At 44.5% G+C, this 23,095-nt stretch overlaps 1 protein-coding gene across 1 annotated transcript in view; it reads left to right on the top strand.

Moving 5' to 3' along the window:
* Usp14 (ubiquitin specific protease 14) overlaps positions 1 to 23,095 on the top strand; it is a 47,639-nt gene that overhangs the window by 10,241 nt on the left and 14,303 nt on the right. Inside the window, exons 6-12 of the mRNA XM_070540995.1 lie at positions 5,700 to 5,889; positions 9,934 to 10,082; positions 11,959 to 12,041; positions 16,176 to 16,207; positions 16,304 to 16,369; positions 17,979 to 18,071; positions 18,162 to 18,287. Coding sequence (XP_070397096.1) covers positions 5,700 to 5,889; positions 9,934 to 10,082; positions 11,959 to 12,041; positions 16,176 to 16,207; positions 16,304 to 16,369; positions 17,979 to 18,071; positions 18,162 to 18,287 — 739 coding nt within the window. The remainder of the gene's footprint in view (positions 1 to 5,699; positions 5,890 to 9,933; positions 10,083 to 11,958; positions 12,042 to 16,175; positions 16,208 to 16,303; positions 16,370 to 17,978; positions 18,072 to 18,161; positions 18,288 to 23,095) is intronic.

Raw genomic sequence — 23,095 nt, 5'->3', positions numbered from 1 at the left:
AGCCATATCTCAAGGCAAGGTTCTTCGCCATTCAAAATTTCGTTTTCTCCTAGATGGCCTTGCTCTCTCCACACCCCTGCATGTTGAAGCTCCCTTCTCCCCTCTTTCATGGTAACCTAGTATTCTCCTCTTTATGAGTTGCCACTTTGCGCTTAACATCTTCAGGGGGGGTCAAAGGGCAGGATAAGGCAAGTTTTTCATTACATTTCTGTGACAGTGTCATCACTTTGAGGCTAAGTTCAGTTTTTTTCATTGTCATTATATGTCAGAGATGTATTAAATTACTGTCTTAAAAAAAGTTTGAAATACAACAAGTACCTCATCTTGTTCCTGCGAAAATTCCAGCCCAGAAACTACATTGAAAGCAGGTTTTGGCAAAGCAGTTTGGAAATGATAGTTTTCTTAAAGGTTTTGTTGGGCCAAGAAGTGCGAACTGAGAAAAATGAGCTCAAAGATTTCAGAACATGCTATATTATTTTAGGACCAAAAGTAATTAAAGTGCCCTGCTCCATAGGTTAGACCCTTCTCTTCAGTTCGAACCTGCTCTGCAGCAATTGCTTCAGATTGTCTTCGCGTTTTTTTTTTTTTTTTTTTTTGTCCAGGTTTGGAGCAGTTCAGCGCTCTTGTCTGCACTCGCAAACAAGGGCATCGCAGCCAGAATTAAGCCTTATCTCTTCTATCAGATTTTTGTTTGCAGTCTGCTTTACTCTCGATGGAAGGTCCCTTATGATTAAAATGTGTGAAAAACGATCTTTCTAACGTGGAACTTCGCTCCGTGTTCGGTTTCTTGCCTGTTCTGCAGCCGTGCCTTGAATAAAGTGTTCATGAGCGCTCTCGACGGCGAACGCGCGCCACTGTCTGGAGAACAGAATTCATTTTCTTCCTTTCCACAGCGCAGATTGCAACCCAGCTTAGCAATGTACTTCTTTATCCATTGTGAACAAAATTATAAAATGAGCTTTTCTGGTGAAAATCACGGTTTTTCTCCCCGCATCCCCCTTGAAAGGAAACTTTCCCACATATCGCTGCGTATGCTATGCACTGCAGTCACCAGAGTCGCCATTATCACTGGCAAGGATACGGCCTTGTGGGTGAAACATATTCATTTCATCATTTATTCAACCTTAAGGGCCTGAAGGCATTACATAAGGGGGCGTGTGCATCAAAGTTGTACAGCTTCATAAGAAAGTAACATAAGAAAGTGCACATTGATTGTAATAGGTACAAAAAAAGAGAGAATTACAAAAAAAGAAGAAAACGGAACATATACACAGTACCAACGAGGCATTAAGTAAATATTAATAAGACAAGTGGGGTATTTAGGTGGTTATGTTGGCATTATCAAAATCGTTTAGTTTTGCGTTAAATGTTTTGCGGTCGCTGCATGAAACAATGTTATCCGGGAGTGCGTTCCGAAGTGTTGTGGCATGGGGGAAGAATGAGCTGCTCATCGCCGTTGTCCGGCACTTTATCGCTGCCAAGGGGCGAGTATGAGACAAACAGGATGATGTTCTGAATGGGCATTTTAAGAGAGCGTGTCCTGATTGGGTGAGATAAAAGAAAGTGTGAAGAAGGCAAAGACGAGAAGTTACGCGCCGTGAAGCAAGCAGTGGAAGAGACAAAGTTTGTTTTAAGGTGGTTACGCTGACATGTCTTGAATATTGTGACGTAATGAAGCGAGCAGCGCGGTTTTGTACGGCTTCTAAGTCATCGGTGAGGTAAGCTTGCGAGGGATGCCAGATGGATGATGCTTACTCAAGTTTGGGTCGCACATACGTTAAATATGCTAGTTTTTTTATTTCGGGCGATGGTGATATTAAGTTACGTTGCAAATACCCTAGTGTGCATGAAGCTTCACAGCGAATTGTTTGAGTATGTTTCACCCATGAAAGTGATGGCTCCATATGAACTCCTAGATATGTGTCAGTTCACGTGTGGCCAATAGGAACAGAGTTAATGCGATAAGTGTGGTGTATGGTGGTGTGTTTGCGCGTGAAGGATATTACTTTGCATTTAGTGAGGTTTAGAGGCACATGCCATTTTTCGCACCAAGAAGCGATAGTGTCAAGGTCGTGTTGTAGGGCGATTGTGTCGTTAGATGTATGAAGGGGGCCATAAAGAACGCAATCGTCTGCAAAAAGCCACAGCTTCGTTGATATGTTAGTAGGAAGGTCATTTATGCAAATCAAAAACAATAGAAAAGATAAACCTGCGCCTTGGGGAATACCTGAAGTTACACTGGTATTGTTACACTGAAAATTGTTAGCATAGGTAAACTGAATGCATCCTGTTAAAAAAACTTTCAATCCATTTGATAATCTCGTGGTGGATGCCAAGGGAGGACAATTTTGCAAGCAGATGGTTGTGAGACAGGCGATCAAAGGCCTTTGAAAAATCCAGGAATACATATTGCATCTATTTGAAGGTGATTGTCCATGTGTAGTAGTAGGTCGTGCGTAAATTCGGCTAGTTGAGTTTTGCAAGACAGACATTTACGAAAACCGTCTTGTAAAGGGTAAAAAAAATTGATTGATTCTAGGTAATTCATCAGGTTATATGCTATAATGTGCTTAAGGAGCTTAGATGGAACACTGGTTAGAGAGATCAGACGGTAATTAGTAGGGTTATTGCACCTTCCTGCTTTAAAATGGGAACTACGTTCGCTTTTTTCCAATCGCCGGGCATGTTTCCTGTGTTTAAGGATTGATTAAATATAAGGTACAAAAATTTAGTACAGGGAGTTATGGTGCTTTTAAGTAATTTGGTGTTTATGTCGTCACAGCGTGCTGAGGATGATATTACAAGGAAATGCAGCCGGGGATCCACTTATAACGACCCCACACATAACTATTTATAGGTTATAACGATCACATCTTACTGCATTTATGGTTTTCCAACCCTGCCTATTACACCTAGATATAACAAACATTTTATTACAGACGTTTCATTGTGAATGAGGATGACGTCCCACTGTCACGCAAAGTTGCAAAGAGTTAGCGGTTGCTCCGTTATTATTGAGAGATCAAGGTTCGTCGATGCTTCGGTTAAGTCGCTGCTGATAGCAGTTCGCGATGGCATTTACTTTTTGAACTGAGCACTTTTTCAGCCACAGCAACATTGAAAACGTAACTTCGCAACTCCCAACGCATGTGTAGCTGATGCTGCCATCATGACAGCAAGACCTTTGCAAAATACCGGCGTGCTGCAGTAGTTTCCAATTGGAGCCGACTAGAACGCTTTGCTGTCACATGCAGAATCCACTTGTGTCCTACTGGCAGTAAGATATGCCACAAGCTCTCGAAGAAGAAACGCTGGCGGCATCGCTCGTAGTTTCGAAATGGCTCGTGATCTGAACCAGCCAGGTTCCGTTTTCAAGGCTACAAAGCTGCACATCGTTCTTTAGGTTACCTTTGTAACGGAAACTTGCGACTAGGTGCGGGAAAGTGCCGGAAACGAAAGTGAAGATGCAGAAAATCAAAAATTTCGACCAAAGTTGCGTGGAGCCGTAACTGCCGATGCCAGCTTCAGTGTCGTTAATCTTTCTGCGTTTTACAGGCTGAGTTCACATGTAACAAACTACAGATACGACAGATACTTTTCATGGAACTTGTTTTAAGCGGGTTCGACTGTAGTGGAAATAAAACACGCACTGAGGAAGGACACGACACAAGCGAGGGCTTCAACAATGTGTTCTATTTGCTCTGTTTTCTTGCCATATTTTATTCAGAATGTTTCTACCTATAAGATAACTTAAGATGGCTGTGTCCTCTGCAACGCATGATTAATGTGCCTTCATGGAATCAAAAGAGAAAACTGCAGCTTGAAGGTGCATGGCATATGAGGGTAATGAACACCTGAAGAAAAGGAAGCAACAGCTTCCTAATAGAAAGCGTTAGCAAACGCTTATGCAGAGAAGACACAAGTGACCAGTGACAGTCTGTCAGTAAATCCAACAGCTTTAGGAATGCTGCTAAAAGGTGAAGACCAAGAAATTTTTGGCATCAGAATTCAAAAATAAGAAAACAGCAATGTCACCTCTTGTTAGATGCAATGAGAGTTTGCTCTTTGGACCTACTTCGTGCACCAAAGGGTAATTTCTGTGTTTCAAAATGTAGAATACTAATGGAACACATTGTACCGTGTACGTAGCCTGTGAATATGCGAAGACCCATCCTTGAAAACCCTTGAACTTTTGTTTTCCAAGCCAGCATTGACTCTGAATACTAAAAGAAGCCACTCTTTGTGTGAGAGGCTTTTCTCATAAATGAATAAAGATGCAAAAACGAAAGAGTTTCAGTTTCAGTTAAAGTTTCAGTGTAAGCGCTGTGACATGGATTTTAACAGCATCTGCTCAGGCGTAGTTAATTTTGTTATTGGTAAAGGTTGACTATAGTGTATTCTAAAAGAACAAAAGACTGAAATTAGCAAGCTTCAAAAGCTTTTACCGAGCCATAACTGCTGAAACATGGGAAAAAGAAGCTTTTAAATCTGTGATGTCAGACTGATGTTCCGATGCTATCATTTTGGTGCAAAATATTTCGAATTGAGCTTCGCCCTCTCATTTTTCTTCTGTACTTAGTTTCATATTTAGCAGGTAACACTGCTAAAGCTACACAAGTTGGGTGGTTATAAAAAGTTCATTCCATGTGTTTCATACTGGAGTTCTTTTTGATCCACTATATCGTCTACCAAACAACTATATCTCTTACACAGTAAATCCTCATTGATTCGGATTTCACGGTACGAAAAGAAATGTCCAAATTAATTGAATGCTGAATTATTGAGGGTATCAAGAAAACAAACACTTACTACATCAACATGCTTTTTTTTATTGAATGAATCGGCAAATCTTGTTTCTATTTTGCACTAAAGCAGTGTGGAAGCTGCAGTTCTCGTCATCTCACGGCTGATTAGCGCTCGCAACAGTGAAGTCCTTGCGACTTCCGCCATAGCAGTCTTGGAGGCGTGTCTTGATCCAACACCAGCAAATATGCTTGCCAGTCGTCGCATGCTGCATTCACAGTTGTTGCCCCCAACCCTATTGCGATAAGCATCTTCACCCACCTGTTTGACAGCACGTGTGGCTTAGTGACGTTGGAAGCATACTGCACGCTTTTCATAGGCGAGATAACCCATACATGCCGCAGTTGCCTGCTGCAGGCAGCACAATGGCTCTGGTGGTATCGCATTCCGGTGTCGCTCAACAGTTCGATTTCGCTTTGATTTTTGTTTGCCCTCAACAGGAAAACAACAAAGTGCATCTTGGGTTAATCGGTCCCAAAAGCCTGAAAAGTTTCAGCAACAATTCTCGGGCTGCTGGGACCCATCCAGCTCAGCATGCGTGGGCATCTTGTGCTGCAACGATCCTTGCAATGCTTCACTTTACGTAAATGTCAACTACAGTTGACCAAATTATTTATTGACTTTGGATTGTGTGTTTTCCCGGTTAGTACGTTTTTTTCTCACATATTTTTCCGGTACGTATGAACGAGGTTCTTCTGTATACGAGTTCTCACTTCAGTGCTGACACAGTTAGAGGTTAGAGGTCACGCAAGAAATTGAGCGCCTGATGTTGCATTGATAGATGGCGCCGGAGATCTAATGAATGCGCCTAAATGTTGTGCTGGCAGGTTCCTAATGTTGCATTGATAGAATGGCGCCGGGGACCTAATGGACATGCCTAAATGTCGTGCTGGCAGGTTCCAGGGGGAACTGTTCCTGATGCGGTCCTCTGGCGTGAGCCCACAGTCCGTGACTGCTGCCCTGCGCGACCTCCAAGGTCTCATGGAGCGGTCGGCTGTGGTGCCCCCCATTGTGCTGCTGCAGGTGTTGCACACGGCCTTCCCCCGGTTTGCCGAGAAGTCCGAGCAGGGTGGCTTTGCCCAGCAGGTAAGCGGGAGCGAGGGGCTGTCATTCGGATGTTTTGCAAGAGCACCTCTGTTGAAGCTCCTAGCAGTCCTTGAAACATCCCGGAAAAGCTAAAAAAAATGAAATGGTGTTTTCAAGGCTTTGAAAATCCTTCAGGGGTACCCGGCTCTTTGGGACCAGGAAACGGCCCAAAAAAATCAAATTTTCAGTTTATTAATTTCTGCATTCCTGATGCGTTTTGGCACCTATCTCCGAAATTTGGTTACAAAATACCTCATATTTCTTCCGTTGTTGCGATCTGAATCTGTGAGTCCACGAGCATTGCCTTTTAAATTGGGGGAATATTGTACCTGGTCCTGTTACGCATAACTTGGTAACGACACACTCTGCCAGCGTCCTTTGGTATTATTCGAAAGCTCACATTTGTGGCATTTTTATTCATTGGTCGGCAACATTGTTGGTGCTGCAGTCACAGAAGAGATCAACAGCAAAATAAATGCACCGCACATGTGGCTCTTGGCCAGTTTGAGCATGTGACCAAGTTTGCAAGTTATGATTGGCTTTGAGGAACATGAGCGATGAAACGACGAATACAGCCGCCGTGCTGTCTCGGTCTCTCGAGTGCGGCACTGGATGTGCTTGAACGTCCAACAAAGCTTCGTTCCGTGCACCGTTACAGGCGGAAACGTGCAAGATGGAGGAAACTTCCAAAAGCGATTCTGTCGTCGCAGTCGGTACAGGATACCCGGCAGCTTGCTGCTGACGTTGTACCACCACCGAACACTGACACCTCGACTGCTCTACCGCGTCACCCATCCCCACACGCCGGCTCTAGTCACAAAAGAATTGACACGACTGTCGTAGCTGGAGAGGAAGTGGATAACGTAAGAGCATATGGGCATGCTGGCCAAGGAGCAAGAGATTTGGCGGTTTGTTGAAGATCCCACCGCTGATAGTGCAGCAGCCTCGGTCGTTGAGCCCGCTGTTCTTTACATTGTCATCGAACTTGCAGCAGTGAACACTCTTCTCGGTGTTCTCATGCGCATTACTTGCGGTGGTTCTGTGAAACTTCCACAGAGTGAATGGGATTACGGTCTTGGGACAAAACTAACTGTAATTTGTGAGAACTGAAGAAGTTGCGTTGGGATGAAGCTCATGGAGAATTGAGAGCTCGAAAAAGTGTAATTCTTTTTGAATGAATGCACTTGCAGTGCGCACTTTGTTGTTGACTGGCAACAGCCTAACGGCCAGGAATGATATATTTGCGGCTGTGGGGTTGTCCTGTCGAGGAATGCACAAAAAAAAATTTTTTTTCAACAGCACCAGGAAATTGCACTGAAGCCTGTTGCCATGCAAGCAGCTAACACTACAATGAAAGGGTGCACGGGTGAAGCAGCAATGATTTATGAAGATTTGTGCTTTTGACACAAGAACAACATTGCCATATGCTACGATGGCACATGGATGACACGGGGCCATTAGTCACACATAGGTGTTGGAGCTGTTACTGAATTTTTCTCAGGCTATGTGTTAGACTATAAAGTCTTGTCAAACTTTTGTTTGGGCTACAAGGTAACTCCAAAGCCCAGCCCCAAGGGCCATGAAGTCTGGAAAGAAAGGCACCAATGCCAGACGAGTACCAAAAGCAAATCGGGGCAGCTAGAGGTGGAAGCAGGCCTCATTTTATTTCAAAGATACCTGCAGAAAAACAACCTCTGATACACAACCATCTTGTGCCGTGGCGTCTGTCGCACTTTTGCATATACCAAGCCAGGACCTATGGCGTTGTTAACATGTAGAAAGGAGTACTGCATCAACCATGTGCAGGAGAGAATGGGTACTGCACTTTGGAACTTGGTGCACAAGCAAAAGACTGAAGATTGGCGAAGTCTTGGAGGCAAAGGTAGGCTGACGGCTGATCTGTTAACAAAACTGAGCTTGTACGATGGGCATGCTTTCGAAATGCATAAAGGGGATGTGGACGTGATGCAGCGAGCTGTGATGGCAATTTGCTATTACGTCACATCCACAGACGAGTGCCCTTACCACAGTCTCCACCTAAGTGACGAGCAGTCCTGGTGCCGGCACAATGCTGCTACAGCCAGAGGAGAACTCACGCCAAAACAGAGGTGCAACTTGCTCAAGGATGTAGCTGAAGGACTACTGGCTGTGTACAAGTGCCTATCTGATAGCAGCCTGCTGGAAAGATGCCGCCGAGGGCAAACTCGGAACTCAAACGAGAGTTTTCACTCTGTGATCTGGAGTTTGGTTGCCAAAGAGAATCGTTCATCGCTGTTTGCTGTAAAAGCTGGAGTTGCTGAAGCTGTCTTCCGGTTCAACACTGGCGACCAGCATTGAGCAGCAGCAATCCTAGGGGGACTCAACATGAATTTGCCAAGAACAGGCTCTGGGAAAGCAGCAGGAAGGGACTTGCGTCATAGCATCAGCTATACTAAGAGGCATGCAGCTTTGCGTGCACTGAAAAAGATGCGTAAAACGAAAGCAATGACATCATGCACCTGTATTATTCACCTGGTGCCTTTCTTTCAATGTATCAGTTGCGAAATGTTTTCTGTTTTCTCAAAACCACAATTTTGATGATGATGATGACATCATGTTGGAGGTACAATGTCTCTGCTTCTACTTGTGCTATCATCGTTATTTTTTCTTTCTTTCTTCTATTTTTCTTTTTCTTTGCCAGAAGGATACAGCTTTGGAGATTGTAAATTCATCAAATAACTTTGTTGCATTTATCAAAACATTTTTGAAAAATTATTCTTTTTTTTAGTAGTTAGGTGCATTTCTGTCTCTGAGCTTTGAATGCTCTCAGTTAGAACACAGTTCTTGCTAATTTGCACTCTTTGTTAGTTCCACATTATTTTCTTATGTCAGTTTTAATTATGCCATGTATAGTTCGTAAATAGCTCACATGCAAACTAGTCAAGAAAAAAAACTGATTTTTTTTTAATTTCTAGGAAGTTACTTGCTGTGCAATAAAACTGAATGTATATTTAAAATTAACACATTGAATACTAAACTCAGCAAGTTTGATCAAAATCAATCAAGAACTAATAAGGAAGGTCTTGAAGTGCAGGGTCTGTACACCAACAGCAAAGTCGATTACACTTGGTTACTGCTTTACTAGCTTTTTTTTTTTTCAGGTTATTCTCCATTCAATAACAATGAATAAGTAACAAATAGAATAGTAACAAATAGCATAGTAACAGATAGATAGTTTTGTTGTGTTAGCTCTTTATTGTGGTAGTAATCCTCCGGCATGAAGCAAGGGCCGCAAATGCGTAGATCCTGGTGCCATTCGGATACCGACAGCCCGGATTGCTGCAGCCGCTTTGCTCGCCTGTCGCCTTTCAGAGCAACACAGTGTCACAGCTCTACATGTCGCTAATTGCTCGATTTGCAGTCCACAACACAGCAAGGGTGATTCGGGGTCCTCGCGAAAAGAAACCTCGAGAAGACTAATACTGAACATGCAGCTCGCGTCAGCATAGAGCTGGTTGCGACACAAGCAGACGACACTTGCCGTGTGCCGGAAGTGCTTGAGTGTGGTGATAAATTGTCGTTGCGTATTGTTTTTAAGTTACTTTTTCTGTAGAAACAAATGAACCAATTTTCCAACTATTACAAACAACATTTTTTTCACCATGAAGTAGAATAAATTATCGATGAAGCAATGTGGGTAGCCGTTCGGATAGCTCCCCCGTCCGACGTCATGCACACCTGCTACGTAGATGATGACAGGGTGACTGACAACTCGGGGGAGCGGCACCACTGTGAATGGTGGTGATGCACATATTTAAAGCCATGTAATAAATTACACGCTTTACATGGAGCGTTTGAATGTGTCACTAAATGATCAGAAGGACCTACCTTAACAACTCAGCACGTTTCTACAGAATTGTCAAAATTGTTTCCGTGTCTCTTCAAGGCCACATGTTGGAAGCTACCCAAAAAGCCACCAATGAAACAGGGAGAGAAACGGGACACCGCTGTGCTAGAAACATAGATTTTTTTATTCATTGACGCGAGTGTGACGCAACTTTGCAGGATGCCAACGAGTGCTGGACAGAAGTGGTGCGAATGCTTCAGCAGAAGCTGCCGCCCATCGACCAGCCGGCCTCCGAGACCGCGCCCGCACCAGTGCAAAAGTACACCAACTTTATCGACCAGTACTTCGGCGGCGTCTTCGACGTCACGTATCCTTGCCTCCACCCTCTTGCACACAGAGAGCAATTAGTAGTTTATGCAATGTCGGACATTGCCTGAGGACCTTGGTAACAGCTGTGATGCTGGGGCTTGGTGCAGCAGATGGCGAATTCAGGTGACGGGCCGTGGATCAGGTGTAGGCCGGTACTGCCAGTGGTGCGGTACGTGTGCGCGTCAGAACTGCACTTTTCGTGGAGCAGCCAGACAGAAAAACAAGTGACGGAACTGATTACAGCGTTTGGTCCAGGTGTTGTTCAAGTCATAATGTGCTGCTGATTTCAGTATTGCAAATGTGTGCATTGCCGGAGAAAAGAACTGCATTTAGGAAGTTTTAGTTGCTCCAGAAACCTTTCTGTGCCAACAGATAACAGCACACTTTCAAGAGCAGTCTCATTAGGTGTGGTTAAGAACAGCCTCTCAGCATGTCACTGCCGCCGCTTCACTTCACGACCTCATCCCTGTGTTCCATTAGAATGGCGATGTTAGAAAGGCCCATACAAACTTTTGTCCCTGGGTGCATCCTTCATGTTTGCAACATGGCGTCAGAAGAGGTGGCTAGCAGCAGAAGCAACAATAGCTTAAGCTGGGAAACTTAGTTCATCTTGCTGATGGCATTTTAACAGTTTAAAAAAAGTTGAAAGCCAACGAAGGCAATGTGAAAGTGCCAGCTATGTCATCTTTGTGTCTTTCCACCCTTTGTGCCATTACAATGCATTCAGCTACAACAGAGTCCACTGTGTTGCTCAAGAGCCACAGCAAAACAGGAAGTGTCAGGCTTTAATGTCTTATACTGCCTGTTCACATTCTCCCAGCTAATGAAACACTGGTCTCGCAAAAATAGACAGGCTTGAAAAAGCTGCAACAACATTGCACAACTTGTGTCGTACTTGCCTGATTCTAATGTTGCCTCCATGTGCGCCCAAAATTTTGTGGGTTATAAGCTCAAAAAAAAAAAGTTTGTGCTCAAATCAAAAGTGTGCGCAACTTTTATTTTAAAAAAACAAACGAAAGAAATCTTGCCTCTCCCTGATTTGTATTATGAGAGACAAACAAAATATGGGAAATTGATCTGACACGGCAGAAATTGTAATACATGGGCAATTTTCAAAACCAATTTACGAAGCAACTTTGAAATATCGAACCCCCATTAGATAAAGGGGCACTGTAGAGAAACTATAATTCAGTTCAGAGAGGTAGAGGGTTCAACTAAAACTCTATTTTCACTTTTTCAGCACATAAAGGGGGGAGGGCATCAATGTAGAGAAAAGAAAATTTAGGCCAAACCTCTCTTTCTAGAATTTCATTCGTGCCCATTCTGCATCATTGATAAACCAGAAAGAGTTCGTAGCCAGCTAGCTGGCAATAACAGAAGCATTTAAGGACAAAAGTGTGGACACCGTTTGTCTTTTAGTGCTTGTGTGTTTGTCTTGTGCTGGCTGGGCTATGATGAATTATTCATTTACCCAGTCATTTGTTTTTATCAGAAACGGTTGTCTTGCATAAGTATGCTGTCAATCTCTCTTCAGTAGAGAGATTGCAGCAGAGAGTTGGCACTATGTTCCATGTGCTTCACTTGCCATCTTGTCTATGCCATTGTGTTATGCCAATGAGTGTTATGCCACGAACTGGTTCCCACGTGCACTCTGGCGCATTCCCTGTAACTGTCACAGGGGACCATATTCTGTAAGGGCTCTTTTCCTCCAGTTACATTCATTTATCGTCGTCCATCGGCTCACCTGATTGATGAATCTGCGAGTCGCATATATAGTGAAAATCGAAAAGTGTCGTTAGAATGGAATTTGCAGAGTTGCTGGTTTTGCCATATTGTGTTCAACCTTGACGGCTAGGACCCGCATGATGGCACAGGCTAAAGTGCATGGAGTCCGAGGAGGAGCCCGAGACGCGGACCAAAGAGCACTTTCTCCAGTTGAGCTGCTTCATCTCTCAAGGTCAGCACAGAGGGCGCTATATTCTCTTGTCAAGGTAACACCAAGTAAACCGAGGAGGCTGCGTGTTTTTGCTTGCTCCAAGCAAGAAAACTGAAATGGTTCATATCAAAGTTCTTTGCTGGGCAGGTTTTATGCACCTTTTTGAATAGACAAGAAAGCAGCAAAAAATATGGGTATGCAAAAGGAGTGGGCAGTACGAGTACTGGATCTTTTTTTTTTTCTGCACCCTTTTTCGTAGGGCATGTTATGCTTAAATAATTGCGTACGGTCCTTCCTGAAGAAGAAGTATGCATCACCTCCTGTGAAACATGTCATCCATAGTTAACTGTTTGTAGTCCGTGGGCTGGTCTGTCCGTATCCCAAAAATCGACCCTCTAAGGGCCAGGAACCACCAGTCTGTACGTGCAGCAAAGTTGAAATTTTTATAGCCATACCACGGCACAATTTATATCAAGAAAGGTGCAGTGTAGCTGCCTGACTAAAACAGCTACCATTACGGATAGAGGTACATTGAATGGTTAGGGGCAGAACCAGGACAATAACAAATACGAAAACGTCCTTTTTGCTTGACGAGTGGGCGCGATTCACAGCTGCCACCACAGACAGACCTCCACTCCTGCAGCGCTTTGTTTCCATATGGATGACATGCGTGGCTCTGGCGCCATCTTGTAGCCATGGTCGCTGCAGAGTAGTCTTACATGGTAATACACTTTCGTTCTCGCACTTTTGTCATGCTCTCCTCCGCTTTCTGCCTCAAGCTCTCTTCGCAGTCGCAGTCTTTCATCTCCTGCTATGCTTCGCGTTCGCTTTCATCCTTCGCTGTGCTCGTTCACTCGGCTACGAGGGACAATGCCGACGTTCGCCGCAGGAACGGCCGCCTGAGAGCTGCACTCTAAAATAATTGACATTATCGGACTGACTTACTGTCAAAATGGTTGCGCTCTTTTTCTGTGAAAAAGAGCAATGGTACACTCGCACATCTTTCATGGCCCAGCCTTCTTATGTGACGTGCTCCTTCCCTTCCACTTCTTTCCTTGTGCAAGCATCTGTTTGCTAGGTTCCTGTTCATTTGCAAGTAGTTTTCAGCTCAGCTGACTACAGGCACACTTTATTAGTACGGTTCAGTACTTTGTTAGCACAGTAAACTTTATTAGTACAATTCGTAGTGATCTTTGAAGGCCTTGAATGCCTTTCAATATCAAAGCACCACTTTCTAAGCCCTAAAGGCCCTTAAATGCTATGCAGAGCTTTGAAAATTCTATAATTTTTGTATGCTAAGCTTCAGATTTAAGAGGAAGATTTAGCTCGGACCAAATTCTGACGCGGCCTATTCAAATACATGTAAAATGAAAAAAACATTATTCTGAAATAACCCCTGAACTGATCCTAGTGAAATTTGTTGCATTTGAGCGAGAAAGTTAAATTCTAGTGTCTGTTGGAAGCGGAATTTTGATTTAGGGCCTGCATTTTGTTAAGATATTCAAAAATTCGAAAGTTTGAAAAAAATAGAAGCACGAAGTTTACAAATTAATAGCTCTGCACCAATAAGAGATATTGCGGTTCTGTAAATGGCATCCATTAGATCATTAATAGTGGACAAATTGTTTATGTCATTTTATATCTTACATGAATTTTCTACGTTGTGTACAAGGGTTCTGCAACAGCTGTATTTTATATTACTACATTTTTTTTTTAGATTAACATGTAATATATCAATTTTGTCCGCTTTAGATGTGCTATTAGATGCAGTTAACAGAATTGTGATATCATTTTTCATTGCCAATTTACAGAGTTCTAAACTTCATAGCTTCGTTTTCTGAAAATTTTCGCTTTTTGCCAATATTTAATAAAATATTGGTGACTTAAATAAAAAACTTGAAACCAACAGTCACTAGATTTTAAGTTTTTCTTTTAAATGGAACAAGCCTTGCCAAATTTGGTACAGTGGTTGCTGAGAAAAACAAGTTCTCCTTTTGCATGTATTTAGACAGGAGCACCCGAGCTAAAGCTTCCTCTTAATGTGACGACATGGCCATAAAGTTGATGCCATCCAAAAGTCAAGGCAGTCTACCTAGTCATCTTAGTATGGGCTCTGTTCTAGGCACAGTCAGACTTGCTTTGCTCCAAGTGGCTCACTGGGTGGGGGCGCCTGTTTTGATTGGCTCTAAATGCAGACATGGCAAAATTTAAGAATGATATGACAGAATTTGTGCATCTCCAATAGCATCCCAGGATCGTAATTGCTGGTGTTGGTGCATTCACTAAGCCATTTGCCTTTTTTCATTCATGTGCAGTTAAATGCCTTTCTTTGTGGGAGGCACTGTTCTGTTTTGGTGCTGTGGAACATAATGACACTCATACTTTTTTAATTCTTAAGGAAACCCAGGATTCCTATTTTCCACAATTGCAGTGAACCCTAAAACAATGTGTGCAGCACACTGGTTATTGTAACCACCTGCATGTAGCAGAACTTTTTATTACTTACAGAATTTTTTTATTTCGAACTAATAAAAATACCACAAACACTTCATGCTTATGTTTTGACGTGAATATGTAAAGTATCAGTCCAATGATTATGTTTCTAGAGTAGGCTGCAAAAAAAAAAGGAAAAGAAAGAGTATTGCATATTTGAGCAGACCAAAGGTGCATACATCAGATCATAGCTTTACACAGTTTCAAACCACTTCCGTTTGCTGTTTATTGTGCTCACTGAATGCTCGGCTGGTCAAAGCCCCACATCAAGCAACTGAAGCGTTCAATAAAGCAAATGGGTTTTTATTGGCTTCCGTTTTGCCTGGTTGGGTGCCGGTGGCTGGGCACCTTTCCAGAGGGAAAGGGCGATCATTAGCAGTGGAGGTGGGAGTAGAAGGGAACACTTGTTGATGGGTCCTCGCCACACTCCGCAATTGGCCCACGTCGGCACATCTGTCAGAACTAATGTCACTGTTAAAAAAGTGAGTGTCGGCGCTGAGCTTAGGGAGAGGGCAGTGGTGGGAGAGGAGGGGAGTTGCGGCGCTCTTTCATTGCCAAAGATACTATGGTCAGTAGTGGTGATGGATCTGGACAGACAGTTGCAGGGTGCATTCAAGATGTCAAGATACACCATATTATGCTATAGGCTTTGCGGTGCGCAATGTCAAAGAATGAGAATGTCATGCTCGGCAAACGAGTGTGGTGGACGCCCGTTGATGTGAGGCCAGGCTATTCGCTCACTTAAATGAACACCTGCGATGGTTTCTGCATGAATTTTAATTATTGAGTAGAGACGTTATACTGCACCTAAAAAAAATACCATGTGGTCGGAATTAATTACGAGTTAAAGAGCTAGCGTTCCCAAGTTTGTTAGCGTATCCAAAGCCCTACGACCTGCTTGCATTCTTTTGTAAGTCCAGGCTTTTGTGTCCCCAATTTTGCGTGGTGCCAAACCTAAATCTCCCGATTCTAGAGCCATCCAGAGCAGCACCTCTCATGGTGTCATGCTGCTTTGGAAGCCAGCAGTCACTCTCCTTACTAGCATGTTTTTATATTTTGGTGCTCTGTAGATGTCTTCTTTCGTCATTTGGTTGAGAAAACTGCAATATATTTTTGCCACTCTACGTGTAGAAAGAAGGTTTGACCAAAGTGAAGGCCTGAAAAGAAAGCACTGAAAATGTTGCAGGCTGACCCCAAGACTGCTGTGTGTTTTAATTGAGCAAAATTGCAAGTTGTCTGCGGCGTGTCATTGTTGTCTCAGAGTCATTGTGGAATGTTGTCAATTGTCATTGGTGTTGTACCGCAACAGCTCGATACAAAAGTATTCATTTCATTTGTACTAGTCTTATTGTAGTTACAGTTGAGCCTTGTTATAAGGACATGTAAATACCTTCATTATACTTTATATTCGTGATAACCGTATATTAGTTTCAAGCTTATATCGGCAAGAAACATGCTAGATTTACTTTGTAATATTCAATATTATGGAATATTACATCCATGTTTGTTGTTATGAAGGTTTGACTGTATAAGCAATGACTACACTTTGCAGTGGTGTTGGAGACATTGAAATAGCGCGAAAGCCCTTCCGAGATTTGGTCACATGGCTATTATTATATGCTTGGCCATCTCACACTTGTCCTACGCTCCTTGTCCTTTCAGATGTCAAGTACATGATGGCTGGCCTTAAAAGTGTGAGTACGGTGACAGGATTTCTGTATGAATTTCAAGTACTCCTTTTAATTTTGCCCGTCTCCTGACTTGCCATCTGTTCTCTTTTGGCTTCACAGAAACTTTCTGAAACTATTAACAAGATGTCACCCACGTTGAACAAGGATTGTGAATACAAGAAAACGGTAAGCTTGGACAGCCCGGCGGTTTAATGTTTGTCACCAACATCAAAACATTGGTTTCTGGAGGCTTTTTGTGTTAAGTCATTGTCTTTACCATATGTTGTTCTTACAGTATAGACCATTTATAATGAGGTCACCAGAGATGCAAATTTTACTTTATATGTAGCACCACCCTACGGAAAAAAAAATATACAGTGAAATTTCAGTAATTCGAACCGGCTTAATTCAAACTTCTAGTTTACTTGAATTGATGCGGTGGTCCTATCAAAATTAAGTGCATTTCACCCTGTAAGGATGCGCAGTAACTCATAAGCATTTGTGATGATAATTCGAACATACCGCGGCACTTCGGACCCGGCAGTGAGGCTTCGCGCTGGCTGCTGCTTCCGTCTCCCGTTGCAAGTGCACTGAACTTAGGTGTGCATAGCCTGCACCAAATATTCAAAAGATTTAACAGTAAGGTCGGTGTGTGGGTTATGGGTTAATTTTACTTTCAAGTCAGGCTTCACAGCAGCATGCACTGGGCTGCCGTGATATTAAAAGTCGAAGAGCGTTGTAGTGCGCTTGTATGTTGAACCATAGCACACAACAAAAGCACATTTCCTGTGCCCTCAAGCGCCGTTGTTGCCGTACACCAAGATGGTGACGGCATCCACATTTAGGGTTGCATTGTTATTGCTACAAAAAGCCGTGCTGATGCATTTGTTGGTTTTACTATTTTGCCTTCTCGAGAATGCTGTCATTTTTGCTCTCCGTGTGTCCTGCGTGTTTTGCGGTGTATCTAGTAACAGTAGCAAGTTGACCTATAACAGCCAAATTGGGCACTTATTAAAAACGGTGATTCTGCGGAGCCCCTGAAGCAATGTTTCAGTCGTGGGTTGGAACTGTCATGGCCAAGTTCAGAAGTGCAAGTGTTTCTGCCTAGGTCTTTTACCATTTTCGCACTCAGTACAACTCATGAGTCGTAACAATCTGCTTGTGGGGTGTGCCGGCTGAAGAAGTAAATGTTTTAAAGAATTGATTGTCTATTAAGCACATTATATGCTTGAATCATTTCATACTGAACCGCTAACCGTTGTTATATTTTTCGGTTTGGGTTCGGTTTGGGTTTGGTTCCGGCTAAATTTATGGTTTGGTACGATTTTCAGTTTGGGTTCAATTTGACACCCTAGTTTTAGTACAACTACAACTTGTGATAGTTGCATATTAAGTTATTTTTGAGGAAAGCATCGCAGATTAAAAACAATGGTACTTGGAAACGTGCATAATGAGACATGTATAACTGCACTTGCGTAGCTTCCCCAGAGTGTCATGCTAAGTATGAGACGGAGTATGCAAGGCAAAAAAGAGATTGTAATGCAGATCAGGACTGTGTATTATGGCCATGCCTATGCTTGCTCCAAGAAAGTAGTCTATCATTTGCTCAGTCGGAGAATGCACTCACACATTCCTTTGCTTCTGAATGTCCTATGCCTACCTTTCTTTTCTTTTTCTCTTCCTTTCTTTCTCTTTTTTCTTTCTTTGATTTGGTCACCATATGTAGGACAGCTTGGCAGCACCAGTCAGTGTAAAGCAGGTCTTTTAGCAATGAACTGAGTGCTTGTGCTTCCAGAGCACCATCAGCCGGCTTCCCGCGTACCTGGCCGTCCAGTTTGTCCGTTTCTTCTACAAGGAGAAGGGAGCCGTCAATGCCAAGATCCTCAAGGTGAGCAACGCCCACACATCTTAGCACTCGTCCTTGCGCGGCGTTTTCTCAGTCCACTCGTCATTGCATCCGCTTGTTTCCCCGCCGCAGGACATCAAATTCCCGCTCCAGCTGGACGTGTTCGAACTCTGCTCGGAGGAACTTCAGCAGAAGCTGGTCCCCATGCGGACCAAGTTCAAGGAGCTCGAGGACCGCAAGATGGATGTCGAGCAGAAGGTACGTGTTCAGAGCACTTTCTCTAACTCCCTCTTGCTTTGCAGCGATAGCCTTTGAGTCTTTACAGTGATAGCCATTGGGTACTTACAGCAATAGCGATTGAGAGTTCACACTTGCGTAAATAATGAAATTGATGTGCACTTAATTGCACCATCCTGTTCCAAACCACCAGGATTGCTCTAGCCTGCTCTACAAGACAAACTTTGATAGGAGCTGCTGAATTTGGTGGGGTATAGAGCTTCACTGGCAACCACACAACCATAAAAAGTTACAAGGTTTTAACTTTCCGAAACTGCACATTCGCTTGTGAGGGTCACCATACTGGAGTGCTCCGGAGTAACTATGGCAACCTCTGAATCATTAACACGCGCCCAAAGCACGGTGCATGAGTGTTTCTGCCTTCCGTCCAGATCAGAATGTGGCCAGGCATTGAACTTACGACCTTCTGCTTCTCACTGCAATGCCATAACCACTCTATCACCCTGGCTGGTCTCATAAGCACAGCCATAAACGTGTGGTGGTTAGAGTTTAGCCTACAAATCCAATCCATAATGGCCTCTTCCACATAAAGCAGGTAGTCAAATGCAAGAGTTGACGGACTGCAGAATTTCATAAAAGAATAAATACATTCGCAGCTTGGTATTTTTATTTGTAACCTGTGGCTATTTTTATTTCTCCGTGGCTTCACTGGTTGTGGTCACAGACTGCTTGGAAATACAACATATTCTCCGACACCACACACTGTAGACATGGTCCACAAATCCCGTCAGTTAGTCAGTGAGCTTGTAGCGACCTAAAATGGCTGTAAATTGGCTAACTCTATTTTCATCAAGATGTGACTATTAAAATTTTTACTTGCTCCACCACAAGACTGGCATCAATTGCTATCATTTGTTTCTTCCAATAAACGTTACAAAACTAAATTTTACAAAAGTTGTTTGTCTTTATTATGCAGGTATTGTGGTACTTTACTAGAGATTTTCGTTCGAATGTTAAATGCCAATGCAGTTGTCTGTCTGTACTGCTTGTTAATCACCTCAAATGTTTGCTTTTGAAGGTTTATGACTGACAGTATCAACATAACCTGCCCTACTTGGGCACCATAGCTGCCTGCAGTGTAGTGGTAGCTGCCAGAGTGCTGTTCTAAATAAGTATGACATTTTTGACTTATTATTATTACTATTTACAATAAGTGAATTTTCAAACCCTCTGAACCAGTACTGGCAAGCATCAGAACACCCTAAATATGGTTTACACTGTAACACTGTTTTCTATGAACCGATTTCACTTTCAGTACCAGGAGATGAGCACGTTATGACATCGCAGTACATTAGCTTGCTCTATTAAAGCAGTAACTGCTGCTGTCACATGCAAACTCAGCCAGAAAAAACCCACACAGCATGAGCGATGTTATCACACATAGCCTTATTGCTACACCATTGCTATCTTGTTGTCTTCTTGACATCATGATATTGTCACGTGGTAGTGACGTTAAATGACACAGTAGCAGTACTGTGAAAGACAAAACTAGCTTTTATTGGGCGAACCTGTGCCCACAAAACAGGCTACACTTAAAGCACAACGATAGCGGCGAACACAGTCGGCGATCGTCGAAAATCTGATCAAAATCTGGGTCAAGAGCGTCGGCTGTTATACAGAGTCGTTGAATGTTCCAGACTAATCGTTGGGACCTGCGTGCCTTCCATTAAATTCTACATCATTCGCGTCAGGCGAATAAATCAGATAACACAAGGTTCAGCGATAACAGACTGCGGATAGAAGCATCGATAACTTTCCAGAAACTTCGGATACATGCAAGCGCGTCCCGCGCTGTGCGATAAGATTTGTTAGGCGGCGAAACCTGGTCGCCCGATAAATATAAATACACGTGTCAATACCCCCCTCTTAAAAAGCATCGTCCCGATGCTACAAAGAGAGCGAAACACAAAAGGACACTTATTAAACATAAGTAACAAAACAACGGAAAGAAACAAAGTCCAAAGGTCAGTTACGTGAAATCCCAAAGTTCGTCAAAGCTGGTGGTACGGCTTGAGCCACACAACGTGGACAATTTCAGGTCGTGAGCGGCGCCGCTGTGACAGCGAAATGCCGTCTGGCACGACCTCGTAGTCCAGTGCACCAATACGTCGGATGATCTTGTACGGTCCGAAATAGCGACGCAAAAGCTTCTCGCTCAGTCCTCGTCGGCGTATAGGGGTCCAAACCCAAACACGGTCACCGGGCTTGTACTCGACAAAGCGTCGTCGGAGGTTGTAGTGTCGGCTGTCGGTCCTCTGCTGGTTCTTGATCCGCAGGCGGGCGAGCTGTCGGGCTTCTTCGGCGCGCTGGAGATAGCTAGCGACATCAACATTTTCCTCGTCAGTGACGTGCGGCAGCATGGCGTCGAGCGTCGTCGTCGGATTCCTGCCGTAAACCAGCTTAAACGGCGTGATCTGTGTTGTTTCTTGCACTGCCGCGTTGTAAGCGAATGTTACGTACGGCAGGACGGCATCCCAGGTCTTGTGTTCGACGTCGACGTACATTGCTAGCATGTCGGCGAGGGTCTTGTTCAGGCGCTCCGTGAGGCCATTCGTCTGCGGATGGTAGGCAGTTGTCCTCCTGTGACTTGTCTGGCTGTACTGCAGAATGGCTTGGGTGAGCTCTGCTGTAAAAGCCGTTCCTCTGTCGGTGATGAGGACTTCTGGGGCACCATGTCGCAGCAGGATGTGCTCGACGAAACATTTCGCCACTTCGGCTGCGCTGCCTTTTAGTAGAGCTTTAGTTTCAGCGAAGCGGGTGAGGTAGTCCGTCGCCACGACGATCCACTTATTCCCAGATGTTGACGTCGGAAACGGCCCCAACAAATCCATCCCAATCTGCTGGAATGGTCGACGAGGAGGTTCGATCGGCTGTAGTAATCCTACTGGCCTTGTCGGTGGTGTCTTGCGCCGCTGACAGTCTCGGCATGTCTTGACGTAACGGGCGACGTCGGTGGTAAGACGCGGCCAGTAATACCTTTCCTGTAGCCTCGACAGCGTCCGGGAGAATCCGAGGTGCCCAGCGGTTGGGTCATCGTGTAGGGCGTGCAGTACTTCTGGACGCAGCGCTGACGGTACAACAAGAAGGTAGCTGGCGCGGACTGGTGAGACGTTCTTCTTCACGAGCAGGTTGTTTTGTAGCGTGAACGAAGACAACCCGCGCTTAAATGCCCTAGGGACAACGTCGGTGTTCCCTTCCAAGTACTCGACGAGGCCTTTTAACTCCGGGTCGGCTCGCTGCTGTTTAGTGAAGTCTTCCGCGCTTATTATTCCAAGGAAGGCGTCGTCATCCTCGTCGTCTTGCGGCGGGGGATCGATGGGGGCGCGTGATAGGCAGTCGGCGTCTGAGTGTTTTCGTCCGGACTTGTAGATCACCGTGACGTCATATTCTTGCAGTCTGAGGCTCCACCTCGCCAGCCGTCCTGAAGGGTCCTTCAAGTTAGCTAGCCAACACAACGCGTGATGGTCGCTGACGACTTTGAATGGCCTGCCATATAGGTAAGGGCGGAATTTTGCTGTAGCCCAAATGATGGCGAGGCATTCCTTTTCAGTCGTAGAATAATTGCCTTCCGCTTTTGACAGCGACCGGCTAGCATAAGATATCACCCGTTCATGTCCGTCTTTCTTCTGGACTAGGACGGCACCGAGGCCTAGGCTACTGGCGTCAGTGTGGATTTCGGTATCGGCGTCTTCGTCGAAATGTGCGAGTACAGGCGGTGACTGCATGCGTCGTTTTAGTTCTTGAAATGCGTCAGCCTGCGGCGTTTGCCATTTGAACTCGACATCAGATTTGGTTAGATGCGTTAGCGGCTCAGCGATGCGTGAAAAGTCCTTGACAAAGCGCCTGTAGTAGGCACACATGCCAAGGAATCTACGCACTGCCTTCTGTCGATGGGCTGCGGGAACTTTGCGATGGCAGCTGTTTTCTGCAGGTCGGGGCGTACTCCGGATTTGCTGATGACGTGGCCTAGGAACAGAAGTTCGTCGTAAGCGAAGCGGCACTTTTCTGGCTTCAGAGTGAGCCCTGATGATTTGATGGCCTCTAGTACTGTTGCAAGCCGCCTAAGGTGATCGTCGGAATTTCCGGCGAAGACGACGACGTCATTCAAGTAAACAAGACAGGTCTGCCACTTCAATCCTGCTAAAACCGTGTCCATCATGCGCTGGAACGTTGCAGGCGCCGAGCACAGTCCAAATGGCATAACCTTGAATTCATAGAGGCCGTCTGGCGTGATGAAGGTGGTCTTTTCGCGATCCCTTTCGTCGACTTCTATTTGCCAGTAGCCAGACTTGAGGTCCATCGATGAGAAGTATTTACTATTGCAGAGCCGATCCAATGCGTCGTCTATCCGTGGGAGGGGGTATACGTCTTTCTTCGTGATTTTGTTCAGTCGACGATAATCGACGCAGAAACATAGGGTTCCGTCCTTTTTCTTCACTAAAACAACTGGAGACGCCCACAGGCTTTTCGACGGCTGAATGATGTCGTCGCGCAGCATTTCGTCGACTTGTTGTCTTATAGCTTCGTGTTCTCGCGTCGAAACTCGGTAAGGGCTCTGGCGTAGTGGTCGAGCGCACTCTTCGGTTATTATGCGATGCTTTGCGACTGGTGTTTGTCGAATCCTTGATGTCGTCGAAAAGCAGTCTCTGTATCGTCGAAGCAGACTTCTGAGCTGTTGCTGCTTAATCACGGGGAGACCTGGATTTATGTTGAAGTCTGGCTCGGGAACTAAGATCATCGGGGTAGATGCAACAGAATCCGAGAGGACA

This window comes from Dermacentor albipictus, chromosome 6 (assembly GCF_038994185.2).
Source record: "Dermacentor albipictus isolate Rhodes 1998 colony chromosome 6, USDA_Dalb.pri_finalv2, whole genome shotgun sequence".
Lineage (NCBI taxonomy): Eukaryota > Metazoa > Arthropoda > Arachnida > Ixodida > Ixodidae > Dermacentor > Dermacentor albipictus.
This window is presented reverse-complemented; position numbering and strand designations above follow the sequence as displayed.